This window comes from Callorhinus ursinus, unplaced genomic scaffold (genome assembly GCF_003265705.2).
Source record: "Callorhinus ursinus isolate GAN/ISIS: 27379988/994484 unplaced genomic scaffold, GSC_fseal_2.0 scaffold2, whole genome shotgun sequence".
Lineage (NCBI taxonomy): Eukaryota > Metazoa > Chordata > Mammalia > Carnivora > Otariidae > Callorhinus > Callorhinus ursinus.
Genome location: NW_027397064.1, coordinates 52,367,516 through 52,382,819, shown reverse-complemented (window position 1 = coordinate 52,382,819; position 15,304 = coordinate 52,367,516). Strand labels below are relative to the sequence as shown.

At 38.1% G+C, this 15,304-nt stretch overlaps 1 protein-coding gene across 1 annotated transcript in view; it reads right to left on the bottom strand.

Moving 5' to 3' along the window:
- TTN (titin) overlaps positions 1-15,304 on the bottom strand; it is a 267,591-nt gene that overhangs the window by 89,742 nt on the left and 162,545 nt on the right. Inside the window, exons 185-204 of the mRNA XM_073881860.1 lie at positions 14,985-15,251; positions 13,907-14,173; positions 13,676-13,815; positions 13,071-13,197; positions 12,127-12,269; positions 8,333-8,456; positions 7,544-7,810; positions 5,750-5,847; positions 4,946-5,114; positions 4,581-4,847; positions 4,215-4,481; positions 3,848-4,126; positions 3,346-3,754; positions 3,116-3,240; positions 2,469-2,735; positions 1,453-1,722; positions 1,062-1,364; positions 665-967; positions 235-422; positions 32-146 (exon numbers count right to left, since the gene is read on the bottom strand). Coding sequence (XP_073737961.1) covers positions 32-146; positions 235-422; positions 665-967; positions 1,062-1,364; positions 1,453-1,722; positions 2,469-2,735; positions 3,116-3,240; positions 3,346-3,754; positions 3,848-4,126; positions 4,215-4,481; positions 4,581-4,847; positions 4,946-5,114; positions 5,750-5,847; positions 7,544-7,810; positions 8,333-8,456; positions 12,127-12,269; positions 13,071-13,197; positions 13,676-13,815; positions 13,907-14,173; positions 14,985-15,251 — 4,395 coding nt within the window. The remainder of the gene's footprint in view (positions 1-31; positions 147-234; positions 423-664; positions 968-1,061; positions 1,365-1,452; positions 1,723-2,468; positions 2,736-3,115; positions 3,241-3,345; positions 3,755-3,847; positions 4,127-4,214; positions 4,482-4,580; positions 4,848-4,945; positions 5,115-5,749; positions 5,848-7,543; positions 7,811-8,332; positions 8,457-12,126; positions 12,270-13,070; positions 13,198-13,675; positions 13,816-13,906; positions 14,174-14,984; positions 15,252-15,304) is intronic.

Sequence of the window (15,304 nt, the reverse complement as noted above, 5' to 3'; positions counted from 1 at the left end):
CCAAATCTAAAAACAAAAAATATCCACTTACCAAATGCATCATCAGCAGTTAGAGGACCAAGAATTTCAGATGGATCTGAAACACCAGCTTCATTTTCTGCAGATACTCGATATAAATATTTACTTCCTTTTTGTAATCCAGTAACCTAAAGTTATGAATCAATATTTGTAAAAACACGTACATTTAAGTCCATGGTCATACACTGAATATTTTTATAGATGCAAATTCCTTACTTTGTAAGTCAGTTCAGGGACAAGTTTCTTATTGCAACGAATCCAATTATCTTTGCCTTCTTCACATCGCTCAATTATATAACCCACTATTGGGCTTCCTCCATCTTTCAGAGGAGGCTCCCATGTGAGCTGAACTGATGACTGAGTCTGATCTGAGGAATTTAGGTTCACAGGAGGACTTGGTCGCTCTGGAATGGAAGAAAGAGTTGGAGCACACCATTTAATTCAGTAATTTATTAATGTATAATTTCTACCATCACCATTAAAATATTAGGTTTACTGAATTCACTGAATTAAGTAGGCACTGTCTGGATTTCTATGATTTTGTTCACATCTTTTTGATATTCTACCTTTTCATTAACTTTATTTTAATAGGCCTAATTTCTAGATTTCATGAAGTAATTATTTCTTTTTTTTTTGATGGGCTTACCAATTGGATCAGCAACTTTGACAAAGGGTGTGGCTGCACTTGGTTTCCCAACTCCAATTCGGTTTTGGGCTCTGACCCGGAAACTGTACTCCTGTCCTTCCACCACATCAGTGACAGTTGCAGACAGGTCTTCAGCTCTTACTGTCATGGCAGTGTCCCATCTGATAGAAGTCTTATCTCTTAATTCAATAACGTAGTTTGTGATCTCAGCTCCTCCATCATACTCTGGTGGCTCCCATGTCAGTGAGACCCCAAATCTATTTATGTCAGTGATGGCTACATTCAAAGGAGGGCCTGGCACATCTGGATTTCATTACAGAAGAAAACATGGCTTTGGGTTAAATCAGGGATAAAAGCAAAGATAAGATCGTTTCCAATTTACTTAAAAACTTCTTACCATATTTACTCCTTGCTTCTACAGGATTGTCAGTTTCTACTGGTTCACCAGTGCCAACTCTGTTCCTTGCACTGACACGGAATAGGTACTCAACTCCGCCTTTTTGTAGTCCAGTGACAGTAAACTCACAACTGTCTGCACGATCAGTGGCCAGAACCCACGTCTTCCTTTTGATGTCACGTCTTTCAACAACATAACCTATGATTTTGCTTCCACCATCAGTTAATGGCTCTTCCCAGCCGAGGCTTACTTCACCATCAAATGTTTCTGTCACTTCTAAGTTACGTACTGGCCCTGGAACATCTGAAATTCACGTATAAAATTTTTTTAGTGTGTTACCATGCTTTTAATTGTGCTCTGCCAATTGAGTCCAAGCGATGCAAGGGCTTACCAATAACTTTTAAATTGATGAATGCTTCTGCTTTTCCATGTTTGTTCTGAAGCACAATTTTATACCTTCCTTTGTCTCCTTTCTTAGCTTCTAAAATTCTGAAAGAAGTTTGTTCAGCTGTCGTATCAACAGTTTTTGAAGACAGAGGTTCATTTTCTTTAAACCACTCAGCTTCTGCTTTAGGGTAGGCATCGTAGGGCACCACCATTGTCAGAGGCTGGCCAACATCAACCACAAGATCTTGATCAGCTGTCTTGATTTTAGGTGCAGCTAGTGAGAAAAAGAACATGTGAATGCTTTTGAGTTATGTATTATAGTCCAGCTACACCATAGCTTCTTTACTATGTATTTGTTAGCAAATATTGGTTACATAACCTTGGAAGTATAGCACAATAACTTTAGAGGAGAGAGAGCTTCTTTGCAAATTGTCAGACTTGAAAACAGAGGATTAAGAATGATCTAAAACCATAAAATCTCCTTTCTTTGCCAAAAATAATAGAGAACTAAATATAGTACAAAACATGTTTGTTTGTTTTTATAAAGTAAGCATGTCATACTTAGTTCAAGATAAACCAGACAAAATTTTTATGTACAAGGGAAACAATAATGGCTTTTTCAGAATGACAACCCACTAGGATGTCTTGGAAGCTAGAGTCAGGATGAGAACAGACCTAAGAGGCTCCAGAGGGGTTTGGAAAATAGAAGAGACCAGAGCTTTCTCTAGGTCTGAGTTTTGGGGATGACTTTCAGGGCAATATGTTAATTCTAGGAATTAATGAACAGCCACCATGTGCCAGCACCTGTTCAAGATTCTAGCATATAAAGAAGAATGCTATCAATGACCTCTTACTCAGGACACTTTGTGGTAAGAGACATTAGAAAAGTTACACGTGGATAGAGCCTAGCAGAAATAAAAGGCTCTCACAAGCATCAACTCATTAATTGTGAAATCTGAAACTTAACAGAGTTATCTGTGATATTGTGAGGATATTTGAAAATAAAAGAAAGGGATTTACCTGCCAGTTCAAGCTTAGCTCTGGCTTCTTTGTCTTTGGCAATAAATCTGTATTCACCCTGGTCACGAGGTTGAATATTACAAATCTGTAGCCTGTGTATCTTTCCTTCACTCATCATCTGGTGTTTGTCACCCTGAACAATAACCATGTTATTTCTTAGCCACTGAACTTCCACCTTATCTTTGTTGAGCTCAGCAAAAAAGACAACATCAGCACCAGGGGCCTCAAGAATATCCTGGGGAGGCCTGATGATCTCAACAGGGATTTCTGAAAAGAAATGTAAAATGAATACAAACATGTTCATATTTGGGTTAATCACCTTTAAAAACTGGTACTAATAGCAGGAGGGGAAGAATGAAGGGGGGGAGATCGGAGGGGGAGATGAACCATGAGAGACGATGGACTCTGAAAAACAAACTGAGGGTTCTAGAGGGGAGGGGGTGGGGGATGGGTTAGCCTGGTGATGGGTATTAAAAAGGGCACGTTCTGCATGGAGCACTAGGTGTTATACGCAAACAAAGAATCATGGAACACTACATAAAAAACTAATGATGTAATGTATGGTGATTAATATAATAAAAAAAGCAAAGTAAAAAAAAATAAAAACTGGTACTAATATCAAAATTGTCCTTTCACTCAGTGTGTACCTTCCACAAAAAGTCTGGCTCGAGATTTTCTGTCTTCTACTCCACAAGCATATTCACATTCATCATCCAGCCTGCAGTCTTTTATAATGAGTCTATGTGTACTTCCATCTTTCTCAAATTTGTATCTAAGAGAGGAGATCGAATTATTTGTTAGCTTGCATAATGATCACTAAATTGTCAAGCAATTAACAGGTAGTTACAGAAATAGAACTTCAGAGGCTTTCACTTACTTTTTGCCTTCTTTGATTTCTCTCCCATTTCTGTACCATTTCACATTTGCCTTCTCTCTGGAGAGCTGGCAGGAGAAGACCGCATCATCAAACTCAGTGACTGTCTGGTCTTCTAAGTGTTCTACAAATTCTGTCGGGGCTTCTATGATCAGAAGGTCGGCAACAGATATATCTTGTCCAGCGGTGACCATGTATTCACCCTCATCTGGGAAGCCACAGTCCTTAATGATTAGAGAGTGCTTATATTTATCGATTCTGTATAAAACACGGTTGTCAAAAGCCACCTCTTCACCATTTCTGGTCCATTTCAGTGTTACATTGAGGCGATTCACCTTGCACCAGAATGTGACCGTTTTCTTCTCCATTGTTTCAATATCTTTTAGAGGCTCAATAATCCTGAGGTCTTCCTCTGTTGTAAAGGAGAAGAATAATGTTGACTTGAACTATTTTCACAATAGATACTGATTTAAAAACTCTTGTTAATTCCACATAAATGACTTACCTTCTACTATTAGATTAGCAGCACTCTTCACATTTTCACCTCTGTGATTGGTCAGAGACACACTGTAATTGGCTTGATCATCTAATCGCGCATCTCTAATTCTGAGGGTGTAGACCAGGTCTTTTTGGAGAATAATGTATTTTGAACTATCGAAGATGGCCTCTTCATTTTTGAACCATTTGGCTTTGGCACCTTCAGTATTGACTTCACAGTTGAAGACGACTTCTTGTTGTTCCTTTACACGAGTGTCCTTAAGAGGAACTATGATCCTGAGTTTTTCTGAAAGCAACCAACAATTCTTAGAGTAAGAAGAAGGACCAAAGTAGAGACAAATGTAAGCAAACCCAAGAAGCAAAAACAAATGTACCAATTACTGTCAAGTGAGCTGCCGCTCTGGCGGCTCCAACCATGACCACGTAAGTGCCCATATCTTGTAATGTGGCGTCTTTCACAACCAGCATCCTCTTTTTGCCATCAGCAATGATGTCATATTTGTCTCCAGATTCAAGTGTCTTATCGTCCCTCTTCCACTGGACTTCAAAGCTTTCCTTTGATATAGAGCAGACAAATTCAGCCTTTTCTCCTTCAAGTATTTCAAGGTTTTGAGGCTTTGAGATAAATTCGGCAGCAAGTTCTGGAAAGGAGACGTTGCAAGGTATTAAAAGCTCAGCATTTCTACCTTAAAAGAATCAAGTATGAATTCTTAAAATATGACTTGTTGTAATTTTCATACCATGGACTTTGACTTTGCCATCAGTTCGAGAACTTGGGAGTCGGCAGTTGTAGTTGCCAGCATCCTCAAGATGAGCGTTCTGAATGATCAGGATTCTCTTTCGTCCATCAGTAAGGATTTCGTATCTTCCTGTTTCGATGATCTCCTCATCCCCTTTATACCAAACCACTTCTGCTCCAGGCTTGGAGACTTCACAAACCAGTTTTATAGTGTCTGTTTCACTAACTTCAACGTTGCCAAGATTTTTTGTAAAGACAGCTTCTTCTTCTGCAAGAAGAGCAACGAGAGCAACATTGAGTTAAACTGAAAATTATTTTTTTTTTCCCCAAAACATTTACTTCTGTAAAGAAAGACTGCACTCTTACCCAGTACGGTCAGCATGCCAGAAGTTCTTGCTGTCCTTACTTCACAGGAATATTCTGCTTCATCATCCAGTAGACATTTGTTGATGACAAGAATGCGCACTGCTCCCTTAGATATGATGTCATATTTTTTGCCCTTTTTAATTTCGGCACCATCTTTAAACCACTGAACCTATATTTGAGATACATAGATACTTTTATCAGTTTTCTTATCGTTCCTTCACATATGTGTCCTTAAGAGGAATTAGGATTCTGAGGTTTTTTTGAAAACAGCCAACAGGACTGACTATGGTGTGAAGAAGAACCAAAGTGGTAAATACAAATATAACCTAAACCCAAAAGGGCAAGAACAAACTTCTTCAGTTATTGTTAAGTGAGCTGCTGTTATTAAAGATAATGGGATCATATCAGTTTTTTTTTTCAGGGCTTTAGATATCATGCAGACTAAGTCCTTTTTTTCTGGATGTGTAAATGGAGACTCAAAGTTGACTTGCCAATGGTAGTTAATGAGACATACGGAATTGCAGATATTTGTTCTTAGCCTAAGAACATAGCAATTTCGTATGGCCCAAACCAATAATATCTGAATCTCCTGATTGTGAGTCCATGTTTTTCAAGTAATAGTTAATGAATACTACAAAGAAAACAGTGAATCAAGTATGTATTTCACACCAAAGTAATAATCTTTAATCCAAAGGCAAAGTGATACTCAGGTTTGATTCACTTTTTTTTTTTTTCCATTTTGTCTAGGCCAAAAGTAAACAAAGGTATCTGACAACACAAGAGAGCAATCATACGTTCACAGACCTTAGCATTTTCTCGGGAAATTTCACACTCAAACCGAGCCATTTCTTTTTCTTTAACTTGAAGATCGGTGAGTGGTCTTAAGAATTCCACATGAGGAGCTATAAGAGAAGGTCATCAGAATTCAAAATGAGGTTTCTAGCAATTTACTCTGACATTACTGTGGTATTTATTTAAAAAAGTCTTTTGCAGGGCCTTTCCATCTTAATAGACTATAACAGACTTTGAAAGCACTTGGAGCTGCCGTTCATGTATACTTCCCCCCCCCTTTTTTTTTTACATAACTCTGTAGGTTTCATAAAACTATGTGGCATACTATATGTCCAACTGATTATATATCTATATCTACAACCTATCAATCACCAACGAGGTTCTCCTGAATAATGGCAGAAAGAAAAATTCTCATTGATACTGCTCCAGAGTTGAAAGCTGATATTGTCAAAGGAAACACCAGTAACAAAGAAACATTATTTTATTTAAGGCAGGCTAATTAATCTTTGAGAAATTAGCAGAATTCAATAATAATGCAGCTTGAAGTGCTATAACCAGTCTTTTCTATGGCTAAGAGGCATGAGTCTGCAATTGAAATCACATACTTAGCTTTTTTTCTTTTTTTTTTTTATGCTTCAAAGATGTCACACATAAGTCAGGCATTTATTAGTGCAACAAAGCAATGTGTTTTGTATGGGTGGGTGATTTTTTTTTTTAACATATCTTATTTCATTTGTTTCCAGAATTAAGTCAGCAGATGGTAGGATTAGAGAGCTGCCCCCTTGCCCCTCCTTTTAGGGCTCCTTGTGAGTCCTTCCCAGGATGATCGTTCTTGATCAGTGAAATTCTGGGACACAAATGCTGGCCAGTAGGCTTGAAGATATGCTCATGGTGGCTGAGGCTTCTTGGCGTGGTAACAAAGTAGATGACAAAGGGAGGAAGGAGACCCAAGAAGCTACTCTCTGATTAGCTAAAAGCAGAGCGACCACAAAGAGGAAAGAATAAAACAGTACAAGATGCATGGAAGCACAATCAAAGCCACTATTTTGTAGCTGTTGACAGATGAGAAGCAACTAAACCAAACAGCAGCTATCGCACAAAAATACAGACTGAAAAATGTTATCACTGGACAAACGAATGAAGAAATGAGCTAGCATGTGACATTTAGAAACAAGATGTATCTTTCACCAAAGGAAGAAGTAATGCTAAAAACCATTAGTGTTCTCTTCATTCACAGGACTTCAAGAATCCAGTCTTCGCTCCATCTTATCATCCTTCCTTATTTTCAAAGAGCATTATGTAGGTGGGCTTTATCATATTACAGCGGACTTTAGCGTGAACCTATTCAAACTGCAATTTCATGCTCATTTTCTAGTTGTTCCTGACACCTGAGAATTCATTTCTTTCCAAGCGGAAATTGCTTTCCTTTCTTTTCTTTTTTTTTTTCTTTTTTAAAATCATGACTCCTTTCTTGTCTCTTTCATTCAATTTGTCCTTATCTGTCTCAGGATATTCCTATAGTAGGTTTAGCCCCATTACAAAGCGTACCTCTGCTCACTAGGCAGAAGCACAGTGAAAGTGATCAATGTGTCCTTATCAGATCAGATATAGTAGAATAGCTTGTCTTTCCTTTTCTTTCTTTTTTTTTTTTAAACACATAAAGGATCAGGTTATGTCAGTATTGATACTATAAGTTGCCAAGAAAACAGTTAGGCCAAGAAGGGCATGCAAGAGGTGGCAGGGTTTTTTTGTTGTTGTTGTTGTTATCAGAGTTGCAAATGAAAAGTCCTGTGTAAGAATACTTACGCACGACGTTCAGGTTACAGGAAGTCTTAAAATCCTTAGCATCACAAGTGTATGTTTTAATATCCTCTGGGGTACAGCTGTGTATAATAAGTTTTCTGACCCTGCCATCAGCCACAATTTCATACTTCTTGCTTTTGAGAATTTCTGTTCCGTTTTTGAACCATTTCACCTTAGCATTTTCTCTGGATACTTCACACTCGAGGACTGCGGTGGCTTCTTCTTCGACCGTCTGGTCCTCAAGAGGCTTAGTGAACTCAACGGGGGGTTCTGAAAGAATCACACTAATTAGCCAAGGTAGTTTTCCTTTCCTTCTCCAAGACTTTGAGCACCTCCTCAACTTTCTTCTGATATTGCCAGGGCTTTTTCTGTTTTTAAATTGCATTTGTTAGTTTTGATTCCACTTGGATGCTTTCCTCTAATAATGATGTTTCATCATTATTTGTACATACAGAGGAAAGGTGTTGTTTTAAACAATATGAAACATCGAGGACACAGTAGCCGGGTCTCGGTTAATAAAATGATAGATACCCAGTTTGATAATAATTCTTCCTCTAGCCGTTTATTGAAAGCAACATAAACAGGGGGACAGAAAGAGGAAGTAAAACATATTCTAGTCCATTTTGACTCTTTTTTTTTAAAGTAGTTTTTTAACTATTTTGTTAGGCCAAAAAGTAAAATTTGGATATTTGGTGGATTTTAATGATCTGTGGTACTCAGCATAATTGAGAATTGACGTTATTTATGAACCTCTGCATTACACATGTTTTTAAAAGTAAGCCTTATAATTACCTTTCACAAAGAGGTTGGCATGAGTTTTGAAATCTTTTGCTCTTAGTTGGACTTCTCCAGCGTCTTCTAACTTTACGTCCCTCAGAGTAAGTGTATGAACTTTTCCTTCTGAACGTGGGACCACCTAGTTTTTTTGGAAAAAAAAAAAGTACGGTTTAAGACTATATGAAACAGCAATTCAGTACATACATAGGTACATTTAATTAACTCAGGTAAAGAATTTGAAATAGTGCTTTCTAAGTTGTTTTATAATCATATATAGAGCACATATGCCTTTGAAAATGATTTTAACCAGTAGTTTGGAATCTTTTAAGAAAGTTTTAGGCTTTCCTAGTTACCCTTACATAATTATGAGGTGGCCTTTTATGTTGAAATGCCTAGCCAAATTTCTGTTTATACTTCTGCATATATATTTATATAGATAAGTATTTTCTTCCATTCTGCCACTGAATTTATATATATGATAGAACTTAGAAAAGCTAAATCATGAAAGGAAGGAAAGAATTACTGCATATAGTAAGCTGCAATAGCATGATCTTAGAATATCAAGACAAATGCTGCCATCACTGTTAATTTTTGGGTGAGAAATTCTTGTTGTAAATGCAACCTTAGGTGGTTTGAAGAGGCAGTCTGTAGAAAAATGAATTGTCCGAAAGAATACACCACCTTGATATGGGCTGTCATTAGGTCCCATAATTGTGGCTTGCACAATTACAAATCAGGCTACAGACAGGGCCATCTTCACAGTAATGACGCTAAGACAAGGGCATGGCTATTAATATAACGACCTTAATAATTGAGAAAGGTCAAAAACACAATAAGGGAATACAAACAGGGGAAGGTAATTAAGATATGTCCTGCATCATAGCTACTTAATCAACCTGGTGCTTGAATGGGAAAAAAAATTTGTTTTTGTAATGATGTTTCAAAATAAATTTTGGACTGTGAATTAGGGCTATTCTTTTAAAGTATTTCAGATTCCAACCCATCTACAGATATAGCTTATCAGTTTACACATTGTTTTATCATTTAAATTCCTCTGAGGCTGCTCTAGAATATTCTATTACCAAGAATTTGCCTTGGAACACAATGGTTCTCAATAAATAGCTCATATACAATGTACCTTGATTATGTAAGGAAAAACTAAGCTGAATTTTGTGGTGGTTTATGTTTATAAGGATAATGTTAAGAAACTATCCTTTTAAAATATTTTAAAATAAAATACATATTGTTGTAATGGGCACAACTGTGACCAAGCTGTTAAAGTTTAAATTCATAATTATTAAAGGCCAATTAGGACTTAGCAGTGCTTTCTCAGACTGATGGCCGAACGGGGGAGAAAAACCTCATTTTCTCTAAAATTTTCTTTTTTGATTTCCTATTCCCATCACCTGTATTTGTTTGATTGGTGTAGTTTTGGAGGCTAAACATTTTGCAAACTGAAGTTGAAAGGTCTGAATTAAATTGATATTAGCAAGTTTGTTATGATAGATTTAAACAAAACCTGCAAAATGTAATAAATCACTTTATTACATCACAGTTATATTTAAGTTTTTTTTAAAAAAGATTTTATTTATTTGAGAGAGAGAACACGGTGGGGGGGCGCAAAAGGAGAGGGCGAAACAGACTCCCCACTAAGCAGGGAGCCTGATCCCAGGACCCTGAGATCATGACCTGAGCTGAAGGCAGATGCTTAACTGACTGAGCTACTCAGGCGCCCCTCTTTCAGTTCTTTAAAAAAAAAGAAAAGAAAAAAAAGAGACATAAATAATACAAGAGCAAGTTTATAAACAGCTGAAGTATTCTGGATGGCTAAAGAATTAAAATTCTTATGGCAAGAGAGACACAAGGAGGCCCCAGAGCATTGTAGTAAAGTGATCTTTTTTATTCCCAGAAAGAAGTTTAGTGACTATATATATATATTTTAAATAAAAGAAATATGGATAAGTTTTTTAGGAATCTACATTTCAAATTAAAATAGTAGAGTTTTTTACATTAGAACTAATGAGACTGATCTTTTAATAAAAAAAGCTCTTAATTTGACCAAAAGATACTCAGTAGCAAAAGAATAATATTGTCCTTAAGCAGTGTTCCTCTATTGAAGTCTTGAGTTTACAAATGTCCAAAGGATCTTGAAAAGTCAACCAGTTCTGGTGATTAACATAACAATAAAAAATTAAAAAAAAAAGTCAACCAGTTCTCTGCATTTGGATATGAAAGCAATGAAACTACACTTCACAGGACAAATTTACATTTCCAAAAAAAAAAAAAAAAGAGCAAACTTGAAGGTGGAGATGCCTCTATTGCCTAGTTCAGTATTTAGAAGACTTCACTGCAGGGAAAGTGTCCTCACATGTAACTTAATTCTCATGCTGCCATTTGAAAGCACAGCGGCTTTTTCTGTCCTTGGTAAAAAAGGAGACCGACTGGCCATTACTGTCTTGTAGCAGGTGGACTTTGTTACTGAATTCCCCTTTAATCGCTCTGGTAGAATACTCGTTTTTCTTGTTTTACTACAGTTGTTCAAAGGCATTTGCCTTCTTATTAATTACTTCACTCAACTTTGTGGCTCTTTGTTACCTGAATCCCTTTTAAATTATAATCCTTCACCTCTTTTTTTATAAGGATTTATTTATTTATTTATTTGAGAGAGAGAGAATGAGAGAGAGCACGAGAGGGAAGAGGGTCAGAGGGAGAAGCACACTCCCTACTGAGCAGGGAGCCCCATGCGGGATTCGATCCCAGGACTCCAGGATCATGACCTGAGCTGAAGGCAGTCGCTTAACCAACTGAGCCACCCAGGCGCCCTATTCCTTCACCTCTTAAAAGTTTGATTTGTATTGAAGCCTTGATGCCATCTTTGATATTATTTTTTAAATATTGAAAAAAGAATGTCCTAGAATAATATACTGCCCTGTGCTTTATTTCCAACCTATACTGGACATTCTCTGTACGTTTTATTCCAAGAATTCAAAATTAATGGAGAATTATCAAGAGAATTTAAACAGACAGACTGTTGTACAGGGGGGCAGAACAGATAGCTCAATTTAGGGAAATTATATTTTGGGTCTATCTAGTTTTTACTTATGGCTAAAATTTTGGGCATAGATGAGCTAACACTGAGAGCTGGTTATTTCCTCAAACTTAATGTGTATTTGCTCACACATGTGGATAACCTCAGAGCCCTCCTTCTTGTCACAACTGTCAGCTGCACTGTAAATAGTCCACTTGGCATTCCAGAATTTGCACAGCTCAAAGCACTTGAGGGTTAAAAATAGCTTTGGAGAAATGCTTGAAGAGCAAATTTGCCCAGAAGTTATCTCAACTACTTGATCAACTGCCTGAAATGGAATTTCCATCTTCTCTTCTTAATCCCCTTATATGCAGAACACTAGAGAGCATGGAGAGAATTAGTCACAAAACTTAATGTGGGCTGTTGTTACAAGGCATCCGGTCAGAAGGCCTCTTTGATACCTCCTGTCTTCCAGTTAATCAAACCAACTATCACTGATAGCTAATGAGTGTTTGTCTTTTCCTCAAAAAACAGAAAACCTTATTGTACCTAAAATTTTTATTTCCATTTCAATAAAAATACCATCAGGTTAAATCTAACAAAGATATGATGAATCTGCTTTATAATTTCAACAGAAATCAGGCTAGAGTAGGGAAGGGGAAGGGAAAAGATGAGGAAGGGACATTAGAAAGAGCAAAGAACAAAGAACATACAGGTGAAGATGGAGAGCATGAGAGAAAAAGGAAGTGCAGGACATGGCAACCACACGCCTGCTTTTTACCTTATCGCTAGGCTCAAGTTTCTTCCCTTTGAGATACCATTCCACCGGGATATCCTCATAAGAGAGCTCACAGTCAAAGGTGGCTGTCTCCCCTGCAGTCACCGTGACATCCTTCAGCGGCCTCAGAAGACCAATTACTCGTGCTTTACGAGAAGAAGGAAACAGCTTGGGATCACTCATTTTGGAATTCCAAACGAATAAATACACTTAATTATTAATCTTCGTGGTTGCTCTCTTCAAGAGGAAAAGAGCTGCAGGACTGGCCACCGTTTTAACTCTCAGGTGAACGTGGCCTGGCCCCTTGGTGCTGAGAAGGGGAGAGCTGGCAGCCAGAGGGTGGGTATTTGTAGGGGCCCTTTCGTGGTGATACACGAGGTCAGCAAGAAATCTGCACTGCATCTGTCTCTCTGCCAGGCATCAAGCTCCTCTTGCTACATGTGGTATGTGACTTCCAAAATAACTAAGACTGTGATTGGGAGAGGACAGGGGCCCTGCGATCACATAGCCTGTCCATACCCATCAAACACTTTGCACCTTCCAAAAATGTTAGCCCACGCATCCCGTCTCCCTTTTTGAGTCTGACGTGCTCATACAGCCGAGTTTTCCTGTAGTGTTACAGTTGTACAGCTGTCAAGGGATGTGGTCTTTCAGAGTGCTGAGTTAGATCCTCATTGCATGCATTACTACTTTGAATGGAAGGAGTACACAGCAGGAGAATATGACTTGCTTAATTTTCTTTTGTTCTAAGGGCAAGCAAGGTCAGAGAAATTTCCAAAACCTTGGAATTTGAACCTTGTGTATAGATGTCAAAGAAGTAAATACAAGAAAGCCAGTTTCTGGACTTCAATAATGTTTTCTAACTAATTAAATAATTCCAGTTAATGTTACATTCATTGTCTGCAAAAGCACATCCTTTCCTTTCACCAGAAACACATCCGACTTACGTTTCACTCGGAGGTGGGCACTAGATTTCACGTTGGCAGCTTGGAAATCCACCCCGCCCGTCTGGTCCAGGCGGCAGTTGTGCAAAATCAGGAAGTGCATTTTGCCTTCTTCCTTGATCTCACAATCCTGTGCCAAGAGAGAAAAAAGGTTTCAATCTTTTTTCTGAGGCCGTCCTAGCTTAATGAAAGGAACGTTACAAATAACTAGTGAGGAGATTTGATGTAATTTTGAGCTCTTTTTCGTGAAATAAAGTTTGCAGGTACTATCAGAAAGCATGATGTATTCTACCTGTATAATTTGGAACCAACTAGCAGCATCGCAGGATATCTACAACCTTATACCACTACCCTGGATCAAAAAGAAGGCAAGTGTGCCTGTCTGTGCGCATTTGTAGATCCTAGTATCTCTCTTTGGCTTAAGGTCTGAAAGAGAACCTGATATCATGTTTTAAATTTGTAGATCCTAGTATCTCTCTTTGGCTTAAGGTCTGATATCTCTACCTGATATGTTTTGGGAATGCCCTGCATGCATTCTGACTTTTTGCCTGTCCTTTTTTATTTCACACAGTGCCTCTAGGTGTTGACAAGTTCAGAAATAGCCTCACAGGTGCCTGGAGTAGTGCCTCTCCCTTGAGTTTCCAGTTGGCATGGATATCCTCCTCGGAGATTTCAGTTTCAAAGCGGGCCGTCTCAGTCTCCATCACCTCCACACTGTGCAGAGGCCGCACCAGCTTGATCTCCCGATCTAGAAAAGGGAGGGGGCAGCTTGGGTCATTAGCCTTTGGCAGAAATAACGCTGATGGCTTCAAGAGTGGAACTCATGGAAATCTCCTCACCTTCAATGTTAAGCTTTCCTGAGGTCTTATCTGTCCCACAGTCACAGGTATACTGTCCAATATCTGATTTCAAGGCTTTCTTGAGGATGAGTATGCGCTTCTTGCCATCTGCCTTAATAACAACATTTTTAGATGGCTCTATTTCCTTCCCATCCTTAAACCATTTCACTGGTGCGTCTACTTTGCTAATTTCACACTGTAGAATCACTTCGTCTTTCTCTACGCCAGTGTAATCTTGAAGTTTTCCGGTAAAGTATGGATCTCCCTCTGCACGTAAAGAGTAAGTGAAAACGTTTCATTAACCACCAAGGAAATGCAATCCCTGGGAAAGTTCAAGAGGCCGCTCGCAGAGTTCTGGGCATATTTTAAAATTGTACCAAGCTTTTGCTTATTTAACATGTTTATGTTCAGAAGTTCTCTATATGTTAGAAAGGGAACCAATGCATGTGATTTATCAAGAAGTAATCATCCATCTACCTTACATTTTGAAGTATGTTATTGATAGTAATTTGAAAGACACTAAGAAATTTAGCTTCAAATATAATGACTTGTTCCTTCATGACTCAGCTAAATTTCTAATTCCTTAGCGAATCCATTATGTCCACCTTGAAGCTTTCAGATTCACACTGTTAGTTTTTCTTATATCAATAGTTTGCCATTAATAGTTTCTATATGTTAGACTTCATATGTAATCTGCTTGCTATTAAGGGGCCAAGAAAAATAATGACTTTTATGAATGTAACTTCTGTGCTTCCTCTCTTACTAGAAGTTTGAAAACACTTTTCTGAAATAATTTTGATAAAATGAGGAGATGAGAAGTATTTATAACCCTATTTTAAACATGACAGAGCTCAATAATTAAGAGTTTTATTTCTGATCTGAACTGGCTCTTTTGTGAGCTTGAGTCTTCATTACCTGAGAGTCCTCATATTTTTAGGTAAAAATATTTTAGGAAGACGCCTGATAAGGACAGGGGCTGCTTTCATGCAATATAACCCTTAGAAGACAATTTTATATGATAGATAACTCCACAAATTTCTGCTGAGTTTAATGTAATAAATAGAAAAAAAGCACCTACCAAGCACAGTGAGTTTAGCTTCTGAACTTAGCCCCATAGCTTCCACTTTGATTTGAGAGGTATCATCAATAGAGAGGTCTTTGAATGTGATGGAATGAGTCTTCCCTTCATCGTCCATCCAGACCGACCTGCTGGTGTGCAGGCGCTGGTCGTTCTTGAACCATTTAACCCTGATGTTATCGTGGGACAGCTCCACAGTGAACACAGCACTCTCCCTCTCTTTGGCTGTTACATCCTTGAGTGGGGTGAGGAATTTGAGTCGGATTCCTATCCAGAAAAGAAAACCTCATTAATTCCCGCCCTTTAGGAGGAACTATAAA